The sequence below is a fragment of the Hyposmocoma kahamanoa genome, unplaced genomic scaffold (assembly GCF_003589595.1).
Source record: "Hyposmocoma kahamanoa isolate Upper Pololo Valley unplaced genomic scaffold, ASM358959v1 185, whole genome shotgun sequence".
Classification (NCBI taxonomy): domain Eukaryota; kingdom Metazoa; phylum Arthropoda; class Insecta; order Lepidoptera; family Cosmopterigidae; genus Hyposmocoma; species Hyposmocoma kahamanoa.
Genome location: NW_020653715.1, coordinates 940,208 through 953,577, shown reverse-complemented (window position 1 = coordinate 953,577; position 13,370 = coordinate 940,208). Strand labels below are relative to the sequence as shown.

The following is a 13,370-nucleotide window of genomic DNA, read 5'->3' as shown; positions in this document are numbered from 1 at the left end:
ACATGATGGTACAAAAGGCGGACTTAATGCTAAAAGCATTCTCTACCAGTCAACCTTTAAGAAAAACGAAATTCACGAATGTCTTCACAAATATGTTTGCTTGTTTTCAGTGTTGAATATCTCCGAGAGATAAGTTTAGAGAAATTAAAATTCTTACACTAATGTCACAGTTCTTCATGAAAATGCAATTTATGTTAAGAAGAATGGCAACTTTTACATGAAAAATAGTGATAGTCATAACATGAGACATAAAAAAACCTTGGCTGGCCTTGACAGTCCTCTTCACAGTTACAAATTCATTTAAGGAAGAATGTATACATTTAAATAATAATGATACATCAAATTAACACTCTGTCAACTTTTTTTGGTAATTTTCTGTTATTTTTGTAAACAGCCATATTTATTTACTAATTTTACCCTCCCCGAATTTTGTAAAAAGGCAAAGGAACAAAAAACAAAATTCGAAACAAAAACAAAAATTAAATTGGAGTAGCGTTCATTGGAGGTATCAATAGGATTCTAGTTGATATTAAAAATTTGCCATTCACGAGGTTTAAAACAGTAGTGAACAAAAATTACACTAAGGTTTATACTTATATAGAATCTGCATACTTGGATGATAAAAATCCATGCTAGTGACCTGTTTATATCTTTCAGGTTGTTTTTATGTGATATTTGAAATGAATATAGTAAATGATAAAAGAGTACAAACATTTATTTACAAGAAGAACAACCCTAGATTCTTACCCATTGTTCTCAGGGAATCTGCCTTATGAATGGGTGTTTCATTAAATGATTTGAAGTATAATTTGTTGACCTATGAAATAAGGATATTTTTGATTTCGATTTAAAAAAAAATTCTAATATTAGCAAAGAGAGAATTTTATGGAGTGGTGGAAAATTAAAATCCCAGTACCTGTCAAAGCTATATCATATTAGAATGGTATTTTATTAACACGTGCAACATAGACGAAACTCTGACGGTATGCTATATTAAAGAAAAAATAAACAAGAACACAGAAACTGAATATACATAAAAGAAATCAAATTACAATGTAAACCTACAATTCTAATTACACAACCGAATCCAAGAAATGCACGGCCTCATCAAAATACCAGCTCAGAGCTATATTAGGAAAGATTGTTAAACACAAGACTCATCTTATAATGTGAGAGAAATAGCTGTATTTTCATTTTGTTCCATAGTAATTTGAAGTTAACATACATTACAAAACCCATTCAAGTAACAGCAGATTGTAGAATATTTTTTTTATGTACTAAGTCTGTTTTTAATGACCTGCATCATCTCACTGTTAGACAAGGTTTCCCCTTTCATCTTCCATTACATTTACAGCAACAAAAAAAACAAAAAAAAACAAATTTTAAGACTAACTTTAATTTTTTTCTAACCTCAATTGAGAGGCCGACTATTCAAATGTAGGCAGTATGTAGCTGTGACTTTAATTTCTAGGTAAAAAAATAACAACTTCGTTAATAATAAAATTGATCAATATTATTTCTTATATTATCCCAGAGAAGGAAGGAAGTCTTTACACTTTTATTTACATTAATGTGAAGTTCTATAATTCATGAGTCATAATTGGAATTGCCTTTGTGATGATCAAAAACAAGACAACAATGCAGGAAGAAAAGGCGTAAAAACCAAACTACAACATTTATGAGAGCTAAATAAAAAATTCAAAATTATATACATATAATCATTTTATTAATATTACCATGATTATGCAAAAATTCTTTTTCCTTAAAAAACAAACCTTTGACTAGACAGATCAAGAGAGTATGAGAATCAAAATAAGCTGCATCAATAACGCATTTATGGTAACATTGGAATCTAATCCTGAAGAATCAATATGATTGTTGATCAAAAGTCCAAAAATCATTACAAACCAGTAAGCATTATAAACAATTACAGTTATATTAAAAGAAAAAAAAGTATAATATCATAATTCTAATATCTAAATGGTTTGTAAAGTGATTGCTACTTACTTACTACTTTATGCTTAATTTTTAAAATCTGAGCATGATGGATGAAAATCTGAGTATGATGAAAAAAATTCTTGTCAATAGTCAAACCAAATAATCGGAATTGGTGATCATTGGAATTGACATTCCAGGAATCGTAACTTTGCCAGGCATTTGAACTCTATACCCTGAATTGACTTCTCTCTGATATGATGACCCATTGAAGACGAGGATTATAGCCTATAAAAGAAATAATAGACCGAAGACTTGGCATATGCCTATTTATCTAAAAGTAACAAAAGAAAATTCACCTAGACTTGGTTGCATAATTTTAAACCTTTAAGAAAAGAATCTTTGAAGGAATAGGCAAAAATTTCTATTTCACATATTTAGCTTTGTTTACATTATTATAGTGGCCTAGTTTTAGTTACATGATGGAAATAATTTATAATACTAATAAGTATTATAAATTATTTCCAATATATGTTATAAAACTTTACGTAAACAAAATGAATACAAGATATCTTTTCACTAGAACCAGTCTTTTCCTAAAGTACCTTTTAAAATTAGTACAGAGAACTAGGAAGTGTTTTAGGAAATACTTTAATAAATTTAGGTTTCAGATTAGGTTTCTTTAAAAAGAAATTGATGTGGGATCTTGTTTAGAATTTAAATTCACTAACAATTCAAGATCAATGACCAATTCTTCAATGTGTCATTAAATACTTAATAGATTTAAAGTTAAAAAAGTGATATCACTCACCCTTTCCTCCAAATGTGTGACACCAGCCAAACTTTGATAAAAAGTGGGAGTCTCTAAATCCTGAGAAACATTCACACGGTCTGAAAGCAGCCACTTAGATAGCACTGTGGCATCTTTGTGTATCAGGAGCCATGACCGAAACTGTTCGAAGGTTACTTTATCTCCAACTCCAAATAGACCAGTCAATACCTCCGCAGTCTTGTGTGCACCCGTGATGGGCAATGATTTATTCTCAAAGTGCAGCGCATAAGTAAAGTCCCTCTTATACAAATACGTCCCATTATCGTTCTGATTGTTCACGTACAACGTCCATAAAAACCTACGACAATTATTGTTTATGTTATAAAAACATGATGCAACTGTTTACATGTGATAAAACTGTTTATGCAACCGGTTCTTACTTGATTTTTTCCTCGAGACTGCCCTTAGTGAGTACCACGATCCCGCAGAGTAATTCTCTGAAAGCGATACCCCGCCTGGTGCCACCACACGCTTGGTACAGCCACTCAGCGACCTCGTATGGAACTCCATCGCACAACACCTCGTGCACGAAGGCATCCAGGCTCAAGGCCGTCCCGTTCGCACCGGCACATCTCTTGAACGCCTCGCGGATACGTCTCAACTCACTATCAGACACTGCAAATAAAACAATAAGCTGGTATTCGTTGTAATCTCCCGACGCACTTTCATCAATTCGCACATCACAAACCTCGCTTCACTGCGTCATCGTACGATATAAAACTAGGTTTTGAGTCTTTTGCACCCATATTCGCGTGTATTTCGCGATCATAACATTTTTAGACGTGTAATAAACACAAGGAAACAAAAATTATTACAGCTGACAGCTCACGTCGAATGATAATCCACCATATTGAATATTGTCTTTTTTTCAATCTTGCGAAAGTTAATTCACCAATGAGAATCATGAAATATGACAGCAAAAAATTGGATACAAATATACAATTCAACCTGGAATTTAATATTCATGTTTTTATTAACACATTTGGTATGAAGAATAGTCACTATTATAGAAAACTTTCAGGTAAGAATATTAATTATTGATCATTACAAAAACTCCGGAAAATCAATCATTAGAATGTAGTTTGAATGAAGTCATAGATAATGTGTAATATGGTGATTTTTACATTGAACTGTATCAGAACGTTTCCATAGACTACAAGATAGCGAAAAAATTATCGCCTTGTCTATGATACGCAAACGTCAATAGCATAACCCTACGGAATTGTAGATGTGTCTTAATTTATTTCTGATTCACTCACACTTGTTATTATCAGCTTTGCAACTGTGATAAAAATCAATGATCATAAACTATGTAAATAAGTTGTAGTACCAAAATTTCACAGAAAGTTTTTGTTTTTACTTTGCATTTGCAATTTTAACTGATTAATCTCATCGATTATCTTTCTCTCCAAAAGATTATTAATTGTGAAACACATCTCCGATGTATCATTTTGTTTTGCTGCAATTCAGAGTGAAATATTTGGATTTTTAAATGTCTGTATCTTTGTGCGTATTACGGATAGAAATTGACGAAGATCTTCCAGAAATGGCTGATAATACAGTGGATCTGGGTAAGTTAATAAAAAAATATTGCCCAAAATTTTAATCATCTCTAAATATCGAAAAATAAATTCATTCATTGTTGATGTTCAATAATCTGACACCAACTTTCTTTGTTTTCTCATTATCACTTACCACCCGCTCTTGTATATTGCAAATCTTAAAAATAATCAGGTATGATCAATATGCAAAGCGTTGATATCATCAAAATAAGTCCATCAAAAATACGCAGCATTATTGAATGTAAATATGTATTTTTTCAAAGATGCAGTGAAAGAGCAAAAGAAGAAAGATCGCGGTGAACGGGAGACCAAAACCATCACTGTAGAGACATATGCTAGCGTCTTAATAGGTCCTAACACTGATACTGGTATATTACCAACAAGTTCAAGACGTCCTCCGCCTGAAGACAGCGTTTCTGAAGATGAGGAGACTATAAGCTTTTTTTGCGGAAATCCTTTGGTAGAAGTTACTAAAGGTGTGCTACATTTGTATAAGGAGAAGTGAGTAACATAATGATTGTAGTTATTTCATCATCATTAACCTACTTGGTACTTGGTACTTGGTGTAACGGGCTGGTGTCCACAACTCGACGACAAGGCGCCTATTTTGCGTGTGGTGGGTGCAGGGTCCTACTCGTGCCACCCAAGCTCCTCCAGGAATCTCAGCAGCCTCCTCGGTTTGCTGAAGACTTCGGGGAGCGACCTTGGCACTCCAAGGTACTTTGCCCTGTAGTTGGCCACGCCGGAACACTGTAGTAGGATGTGCGCAACCGTTTCCTCCCCCTCCATGCACACTCTGCATAGAGGGCTGTCTGTGATACCTAAATTGAAAAGGCGTTTATTGTATGGACCATGACCTGTTAGGGCGGCAGTCATTCACCTCAATATTTCACGTCATCTCACAATCATTAACCTATTATACATTGTACTTCTCATCTAAGGAGAAGGTCTAAAGGTCATAATTTGTCACACTGGATCAATGCAGGTTAGGGATGTCCCGCTGTTGGGTAATTTTCCGAAAAGTGCAATTTTTTTTTATTTCCGTTAAATTGGAAAAATATAATTTGAAGGCTCATATTTTGTTTTACATTTAGAAATATATTTTGAAGTTTTATTTTGCGTGAATGATAAATTAAAATTTTATAGTTAAAGGCAAGTTACAAAAAATAAGATTTGAAATGATTAGACAACAGCGAAAAAAAGAATCATAGGTTAAAAATCTTTACAATGGCTCAATTGTTTTCGTCCAGTATCTTCAACTTTTGTAAAATGTGGAAAAATACAGGAATACATTTCGTCATTGCAAATTCAATATCTTCTATGTGTTAAAAGTAACTATCATAGAAAAATGAAAAAGCTTTCTCCTGTAAAATTTTTGTAGAGCATTTTCTTTGATTTTCATTGAATTGTGAAGATATTCACATGAGATTTTTTTTAGTCAGTTACTCTTTAAATATGCTTTTCAAATAATTACAAAACTTCTTGTCAATGAAATGACACATAAGAAGTTTTAAATTTGCTATTTGTTTTTCTGAAAAAATATGATTTTTTCAAATGGAAATTTTTCATTGATCTAATACTACACATTTTCCAAGGACAATGAACTGTTTTCCTATTTTTGTTGTTTGATGTTTTCCATCACCATTAATGAGTGGTTTTACTATGGAACATTCACAAATGTATGTAGCATAAAAATGAAAGAATTACAGGACTGCTCTTGGTTGTTAATGTATGTGCCTAATCAGGATTAAGTTTTATTTTTTCCTGAAGGGGTAGGACTGGTAAGATTATTAAGATATGAATAAATAAATAACATTAATTGTAATAAACAATAGCTTGTATTTTTTATAAATTAAAATGTTCCCAAAACGTGATTCATACAATTACTTTTTTATTTATTAACTTATAGTGTACTGACATTTTATTATATTCATAAATTACTTAAACTATAACATCAGCTTATCCTGAAGATGCATAGGTCTCCTCCAGCTCTATCCATCTTGCTCTGTCTCTTGTCAGCCTAGTCCATAGAGGTTCAGGTATTTTTTAAAGTTGTTGGACCATGTTTTAAAGGGATGATTTTTTTCCCCTTGGCAACCATTCTGTTATCTTTCTGGTCCACATTTCTGTTTTGTCCCTGTATATGTGGCCAGTCTGCTTCCACTTTAGCGTTTTGCTTGTTCTGGTGACGTCCTCCAATTTAGTGGTCCTTCATATATCTGTGGCTCTCTTTTTATCTGTCGGAGAGAATCCTAGCGCACTTCTCCCCGTTCCTCTTTGACGGGTTGTGAGTTCTGATGGTGTTTACCCGCGCCGCGACTCGACGCGCTCGGTCGGCCCGCAGCGAGCTGCGCGAGGCGGAGGAGGCGCGCACGCTGTGCCTGCTGGCCGTGCCCGGCGCGCTGGGCGCCCCGGAGCTGCTGGCCTTCGCGGCCGCGTGCCAGCGCGACATCGCGCACGTGCGCGTGCTGCGCGACGGCTCGCCCGAGCACTACATGGCGCTGCTGACGTTCCGCTCGGGCCGCGCGGCGCGCGAGTTCCACGCCGCCTTCCACGGCTCGCCCTACAGCAGCCTGCAGCCCGGCGCGCTGTGCCACGCGGCGTGGGTGGCGCGCGTGGAGTGGGCGCGCGACGGGGCGCCGCCGCCGCGCCACACCGAGCTGCCCACGTGCGCCGTGTGCCTGGAGCGCATGGACGAGAGCGTGGCCTCGGTGCTGGCCGTGCAGTGCGCGCACGCCTTCCACGCCGACTGCCTGCTGCGCTGGCGCGACGCGCGCTGCCCCGTGTGCCGCGCGGCGCAGACGCCCGAGCCGCGCGCCGCGCGCTGCGCCCACTGCGCGCTGGCGCCCGGCGCCGACGACGCCGGCGACGAGCGCGCCGGCGTGGCCGAGGGGCTGGGGCTGGACGGCGCCGAGGTGGGCCGCGGCACGCTCTGGATCTGCCTCATCTGCGGGCACGTCGGCTGCGGCAGGTCTCGCTTCGTTCCGCCGCTCTCGCCCCGACGCTTCTCTGGCCGTTTCCAACGCGACGCCCCGGTTCAAGCGTTGCTCGAGTCCCGAATCGAGTCATTCGCTAAAAATGTTGTCTAGCACAAATTTTATTGCAATTCGGCCACGTGCTGCTTAAATACCTGTTATTCATTCATTTTAATTATTTTCTGTATAAAAATTTACCAATTTTTTTATAACCAATCAAATATCTACATTAGTCGGAGTTATATTAATGTATGAAAGAATTCTAAAAAAGCTCCATTTGCCAAATCCATAATTACTGTGCCGTGAACCATATTTATATTATATTTACTTCCTCGCAAATGTGATGAAAAACATTCTATACATCACGGACGCTAAAAAAACACAAAACTCGAATTATTAAAAAGAAGGTCTATTAAAACCCTCAGCTTCTAATAGACCCTCGTCAGTGATTCCTTATTTTTCGTCCTTAATACGCAATGTACTATAGCTCCTTACCTGCGCGAGATTCGCGACTCGCTTGTGCGATTATAAAATCCCATTTCTGTTCTAGATACGAAGGCGGCCACGCGGCGAAGCACTTTATGCAATCCAACCACACGTACGCTCTGCAGCTAGGTTCCAACAGAGTGTGGGATTACGCAGGTACTTTTATTCACAGAAATATAAGATAGTTCCGACATGTTTCAAATGATGGTCGTATTCATGATAACAACAGACTTTTGTTTAACACTATATAAACCATGGACATACTTGCCCCTGCATGATCTTCACACAACACTTCTATTTCGTACGGCAAAGCAATTTCTTTTAACTTAAAACGATCACCAGTTACTACTCGTTGAAATATGTCGCATTTTTGTTTGTTATACAGAGTGATTCCTGTATCACTAGTCAAATTTTAATATTATGGTTTATTATTAATAATATTAATAATATATGATATATTTTCATCAACCATCCAGTACTAAAATGTCGAGATATGACTTCATAAACTTATGCAAAAAACGGCCTCGTTTTAAGACACTGCTCATAATACACTCCGACCGATGCAATTATAACATTCCCTCATCATTCCCTCGCGGCTGAGCTCCGCCCATCGGCCGCCCGCCACTCGCTATAAGGTCACTGCGACGATGGATCAGTGGCGCGTTATGCTTAATTAAAAACTTAATAACCTTTATCATTCATAACATAACACAATATCCACAATTGTTTGAATAATATAAATAACATCTGTCTTACGTATTTGTTTTTGACGACTTACGAAAGAAATTAAAATGACCGATTTATTTTCGTTTCTACACTACAACAATTAGACTTTATTTTTGACCCTTGAGACACGTGAGACAAAAGTACAATTTGACGACCTCGGCGGCCCAATGGATGATACCTTATGTGTAAAATAAATTTGGTTACTGATGAAAAACTCACCCTGTATAGACTATTTACTGTACTGTGACAGAGTTTTAAACAGTTTCGGGTATCAATCTCGGGTATCAAAATCGGTATATTTCGGATATCAATGATAAAGATATATTAAAAGTCTTAAACAGCATTTGATTCTGTAAATCCAAATAAAATCTTAAAAACTATGGTCTGGCAAATTTATTCTGATACCATGCCCCCAGGAGACAATTTCGTGCACCGACTCGTGCAGAACAAGACGGATGGCAAGCTTGTTGCGTCTGAGGGCGCGCCGGGGGAGGACGCGGCCTGTGGGGGGGACAAGCTAGACTCGGCGCAGCTGGAATTCACTTACATTCTCACGCACCAGCTCGACAGCCAACGGATGTTCTATGAGGAGAAGATTAACAGGTTGGTGGTGAATACTTCGTTTTGGTCACTCATTATCGGATAAGCAGCAGGTTGGTAGTTGGAAGTTCTTATTGTCAACTCAGTATAGACAAGGAATCCGTAATACAACAAGGACAGAAGAATAAACATAAATTTGTCTAGTGCAAGGCAAATTGAAACCTATCTGAATTTGTGAATTTTTGATATTGGACGAAACTGATTAATACTAAAATGACTTTTCAAACAAATATAATAAGTAATGGAAATAAAACAAAGGTATTTTTTCAGAGATTATCTAAGTACACGTGCGTATTCTATGAACTTGTATACATCGCAAATATTTTTTAGTCTGTTAGGACAGTAACGCCACCTAGTTTTGTACGAAGGCAACATTAGTTCTCCTTTGAAAATGTTACAGAATGGAAACGGAACATAAAGCTGAATGCGAAGAACTGCGCACCAAAGCCTCGGAGGTAGAAAGCGAGTCTAGCAAGCTGAAGGAACAAGTCACTAAACTAACCAGAGAGAATAAGACGCTCGAGAAGAAACTTCAACACGTGACTGCTAAGTAAGCATTTCTAAAATATTTTTAACAAAAAAGAAATACGACATACCGCGGTTACTTATATATAAGTAACCGGTATGTCGGTAAGTGATAGTAGCAGTAGAGCTCATTGTGAAAAAGTTTGTCCAAGGTAGTACTGGCACCTTGCGTATTTCAGCCGTCCAGCCATGTGCGTTCCGGTTTTGAAAGGTAAGAGTGCTGGTGAAATTACACGCACATGGGAGTTGTCAACTTAAGTCTCAGGGTGACGAGCGCAGTGGCAGCGCCTTTCAAATCTTGCGATTTGAAGTTCTGAGTGGCCCTGCAACTATTGTGGACAGGCGTGTCGTTTACCACCAGGCCCACAACTTGTCACTTGGTATAATAAAACAAAAAACTTGCGATGAAAGAACGGAACGACACTCGTCTTCCACGCTGTCTATGTGGCAATTGAGAATACTTCCTCTGCTGAGGGAGCTGAGGACCTTTCCTCGTGGCAGACGCGACAACCTCGAGCTGGAAGTCGGTTCCACGAGCCTTCAGGGTCTTAATTTGTATAAAAAGTGTGGTAGTGGTGACCTGTCCACCTCCCGGTGTACGAGTCTCCGGTTGGCAGCGCAGTCGAGCAGGCCACTACGAGTGCGGTTGTTCGCAGACTGTCGACGCTGCAGAGCGAGCTGTCGGAGGAGCGCGGCCTGGCGTCGGCGCTGGCCAACAGCCAGGCCGAGTGGCAGGCGAGGGCCAAGATGAGGGAGGACAACTTCGTTAAGGAGGTCACTTTTCTTTCTTTTTTAATTCTTCTCTTACTCCTGTATTTTAATCTATCAATTATAATTTCATAAACTACATCACAAAGGCGCTCTTTTAAGTTCTTAACCAAAATTCTATTGTCTATAGTACTCACTATTGAACTGAACATTTACAGACTATACTATAATGAATTTCAAAAAAGAACGTCGTAATTTTGCTAATTAAAATATCAAATATGACGCCAAAGGAAACACGTCTGCTACCGATTGTGGTTTATTATTGACTGCCCACTTCAGAGTGGTCTGTGTGGAACGCAGCGCACACGCAACGACTTCACTCCATATCTACAAAAATCTCATGGTTATTACTGAACCCTCATTATGCAACGATTGTATAAAATACTAATAAATACGGATACGGATATTGCTTTCCGCCGTCTTTACACCTTTGCGATACGAACGTGTACGTGTTTTTAATAAATATCGCTAGTTAACTCCTTCAATATTTTTTATTGTAAAATGGTGTCTTTTTAAAAATTGAATATTTGTGAAAATACTGCACTAGTTTGTTGTTATTATTGATATAAAGATCTAACAAACGCAAAGAAAAATCCGATCTGTAGCTCAGTAGGTAAGAGCGGTAGCCACGATGAGACAACGGACACTGGTTCGAGTCCAGTCGGATCGAAGGAAGTTTTCTCCGAGTTTGTATCGATAATAATAGAGGCGTTTAGTAAGTAACATTGTAATTTCCAGGTGACAGAGCTCAAAGAGCAACTCCGTGACGTAATGTTCTTCGTGGAAGCGCGTGGGCAGCTGGAAAAGGCAGAAGGGGCCTCGCAAGAAGAGATCGCTTCGGCCAGCGTGTCCGTCGCGCCGCCAATTAAGCCGCGCCGGAAGAGGCGATAGGCGACACGCGCTGGTGATATGTCGAACTGTTAATACAACAGTGTATTAATTCGAAGTGTATTTTTTCAGATTCAATGAAAAACGATTTGCTTATGTCTCACACTATTAAAATTTATGTATAGGTTAAAGCATAGGTTCCCAAATTTTTGGTTCATCGCCCACTTCGGCAAGATAAAAAATTTCAACCACCACAAGAAATAATTGAAAACACGTATTTTTTACAACAATCCAAATTTCAAATGGTAGGGACCACTTTGGGAAAATATTAATTAAAGTTTATTACAGACATCTAAACAGTATCTTACTTACCAAATGTATTTAAAAATCAAAGGGAAAAACTTATTTTATATTTCGGACTGTTTTGTCCAGAACTAGCTCACAGAAAGTTAGTTTCATCTTGAGTTAAGTAGATATTTTTAAATTGTATGTTACAATATTCTAACGACCGTTTTATTGACGATAAGCAAATTTTACGTTCAACAGTAGTATAATCTTGAATTTCACATGTTTTGAGATACCACACTATTGTAATAGCAGTGAGATATAGTGCAGTGATTAGGTGTAAGAATGATGATCTAAGAATGTAGTTGCTAGGCATACAAACTTATTTCTTCTGCAGCAGAATTTATGGCTTCCGGTATTGATATTATTATAATGGCTTCTTCACATTTCAAAGAAATCTGGTTTGCACCAAATTCCGTTTTCTCGACCTCAAGCCATCATTACACTATTGTTTTAGGGTTGGACCTCATTTATTAGTACTCATCAGCACCGCGTCTGTGTACAGCGTATCATCCATCTTTCTGGTCTCTTCTGCTATTTCGCATGGTTGTGTGATATGCTTGCTTCTTTTACGTGTTTTGAAAATGTCAAATTTACGATAGGAGATATTCTGCGCTTCCATGTTCGTCACGGAAACGTCTGACGAAATCCTATATAAACCACATGTTTAGTGTGTAAGTGTTGCTGAAGTATGCTGATAACCGAGTTCAAACCGTTAAGTTAGCTTCAATCTGTTCCATGTTAGATAAATTTTTATTAATTGTGTTATTAAATGAACAGTATTGTTGTAAACGTTTAATTTTCATTTATAAAATTGATTCTATATAGCTGTTTTTCTAGTGATGGGCTAGTTTCGATTAGACTTGTGTCGGTCGAACATTTTTGATAACCCGGGTCATAACTCATGCGTGATGTGATCGGGTCAAATCATTCGATCATATGTTCGATCTTTTAGCGGGTCATCCGTCGCTCACGATACTTCCATAAGTGTCAAATTATACAATTAGCTTTTATTCTGATGGGTAATGTATATAAAAATAAAAGTAACACCTACCACACAAAAATACATAACAAAAACTTAAGATTATCCAAATTACTGATTTGTTATTCATTCATATTTTAATATTAGCTAGTGCACTCATAAATAAATATAACATACCGAAAAATAGATTAAATGTACAAAATTAGCATAATAATGGACACTACGCCACGAAGTAATTAGAATGAATGATTGATAGACTCATTGATCCGTCGACTCGTTGATCGATTTACTTTTTGGTTCGATGAATGTTCTATGGAACGAATGCTCTATCGAACAAACGTTCGACTCAAACGAAGAGTGAAAAGGCGAACCGTATCGTGAGTGGGGACTTCACGTGAGAGTGAACGAGACAGCAGTAAGATTGTGAATTGTTGAATAATCTCTAAAATTATATCGATAAAGTCGAATATTGCACGCATGAACCATGAAACTCTAAAATGATGGGGTTATTTAGAAGCTAGTAACCCGGGTTATCGGGTCACAGGTGCTGTTCGAATCTTTTTGATTCGATCGATCACGTTCGACAGACGTCTAGTTTCGACATACTGTGATGATTAATGTTAGATTATTAAAGGCCCCATACAAGCGCTCGGCATCAGTCCAGCACTGGCAACCCTCAGAATAGAGTATTGAAAAAGATATTTTCGATTATGTAAGTTTTTCCAGTGCTGGTCTTGAGGACAATGAGGTCGTTCAATGGACGCTAACCTTAATTATTAAGAATTTTTAAAAATATATTATAGTGT

General features: G+C 37.8%; 2 protein-coding genes across 2 annotated transcripts in view; one reads left to right on the top strand and one right to left on the bottom strand.

Moving 5' to 3' along the window:
* Window positions 1-3,513, bottom strand: part of LOC113226237 (ubiquitin carboxyl-terminal hydrolase 32-like) — a 12,935-nt gene extending 9,422 nt beyond the window's left edge. The window contains exons 1-3 of the mRNA XM_026458798.1: window positions 3,456-3,513; window positions 3,148-3,382; window positions 2,747-3,065 (exon numbers count right to left, since the gene is read on the bottom strand). Of these exons, the coding sequence (XP_026314583.1) occupies window positions 2,747-3,065; window positions 3,148-3,382; window positions 3,456-3,513 (612 nt within the window). The remainder of the gene's footprint in view (window positions 1-2,746; window positions 3,066-3,147; window positions 3,383-3,455) is intronic.
* Window positions 3,514-4,203: 690 nt separating this feature from the next.
* LOC113226244 (BRCA1-associated protein) lies at window positions 4,204-11,636 on the top strand. The gene is made up of 8 exons (XM_026458805.1): window positions 4,204-4,338; window positions 4,593-4,830; window positions 6,674-7,300; window positions 7,855-7,946; window positions 8,933-9,119; window positions 9,517-9,666; window positions 10,298-10,415; window positions 11,148-11,636. Exons 1-8 carry the CDS (start codon window positions 4,260-4,262, stop codon window positions 11,298-11,300), a joined length of 1,644 nt encoding a protein of 547 aa, XP_026314590.1. The 5' UTR covers window positions 4,204-4,259; the 3' UTR covers window positions 11,301-11,636.
* The last annotated feature ends 1,734 nt before the right edge of the window (window positions 11,637-13,370 follow it).

What these genes read in the sequence shown, in the direction of transcription:
- LOC113226244 (XM_026458805.1), top strand. Translation starts at nt 4,260, where the DNA reads ATGTCTGTATCTTTGTGCGTATTACGGATAGAAATTGACGAAGATCTT. An exon ending in CAGAGTGTGGGATTACGCAG is followed by an intron (nt 7,947 to 8,932) that starts GTACTTTTATTC and finishes CCATGCCCCCAG; the next exon opens with GAGACAATTTCGTGCACCGA. An exon ending in AGGACAACTTCGTTAAGGAG is followed by an intron (nt 10,416 to 11,147) that starts GTCACTTTTCTT and finishes TGTAATTTCCAG; the next exon opens with GTGACAGAGCTCAAAGAGCA.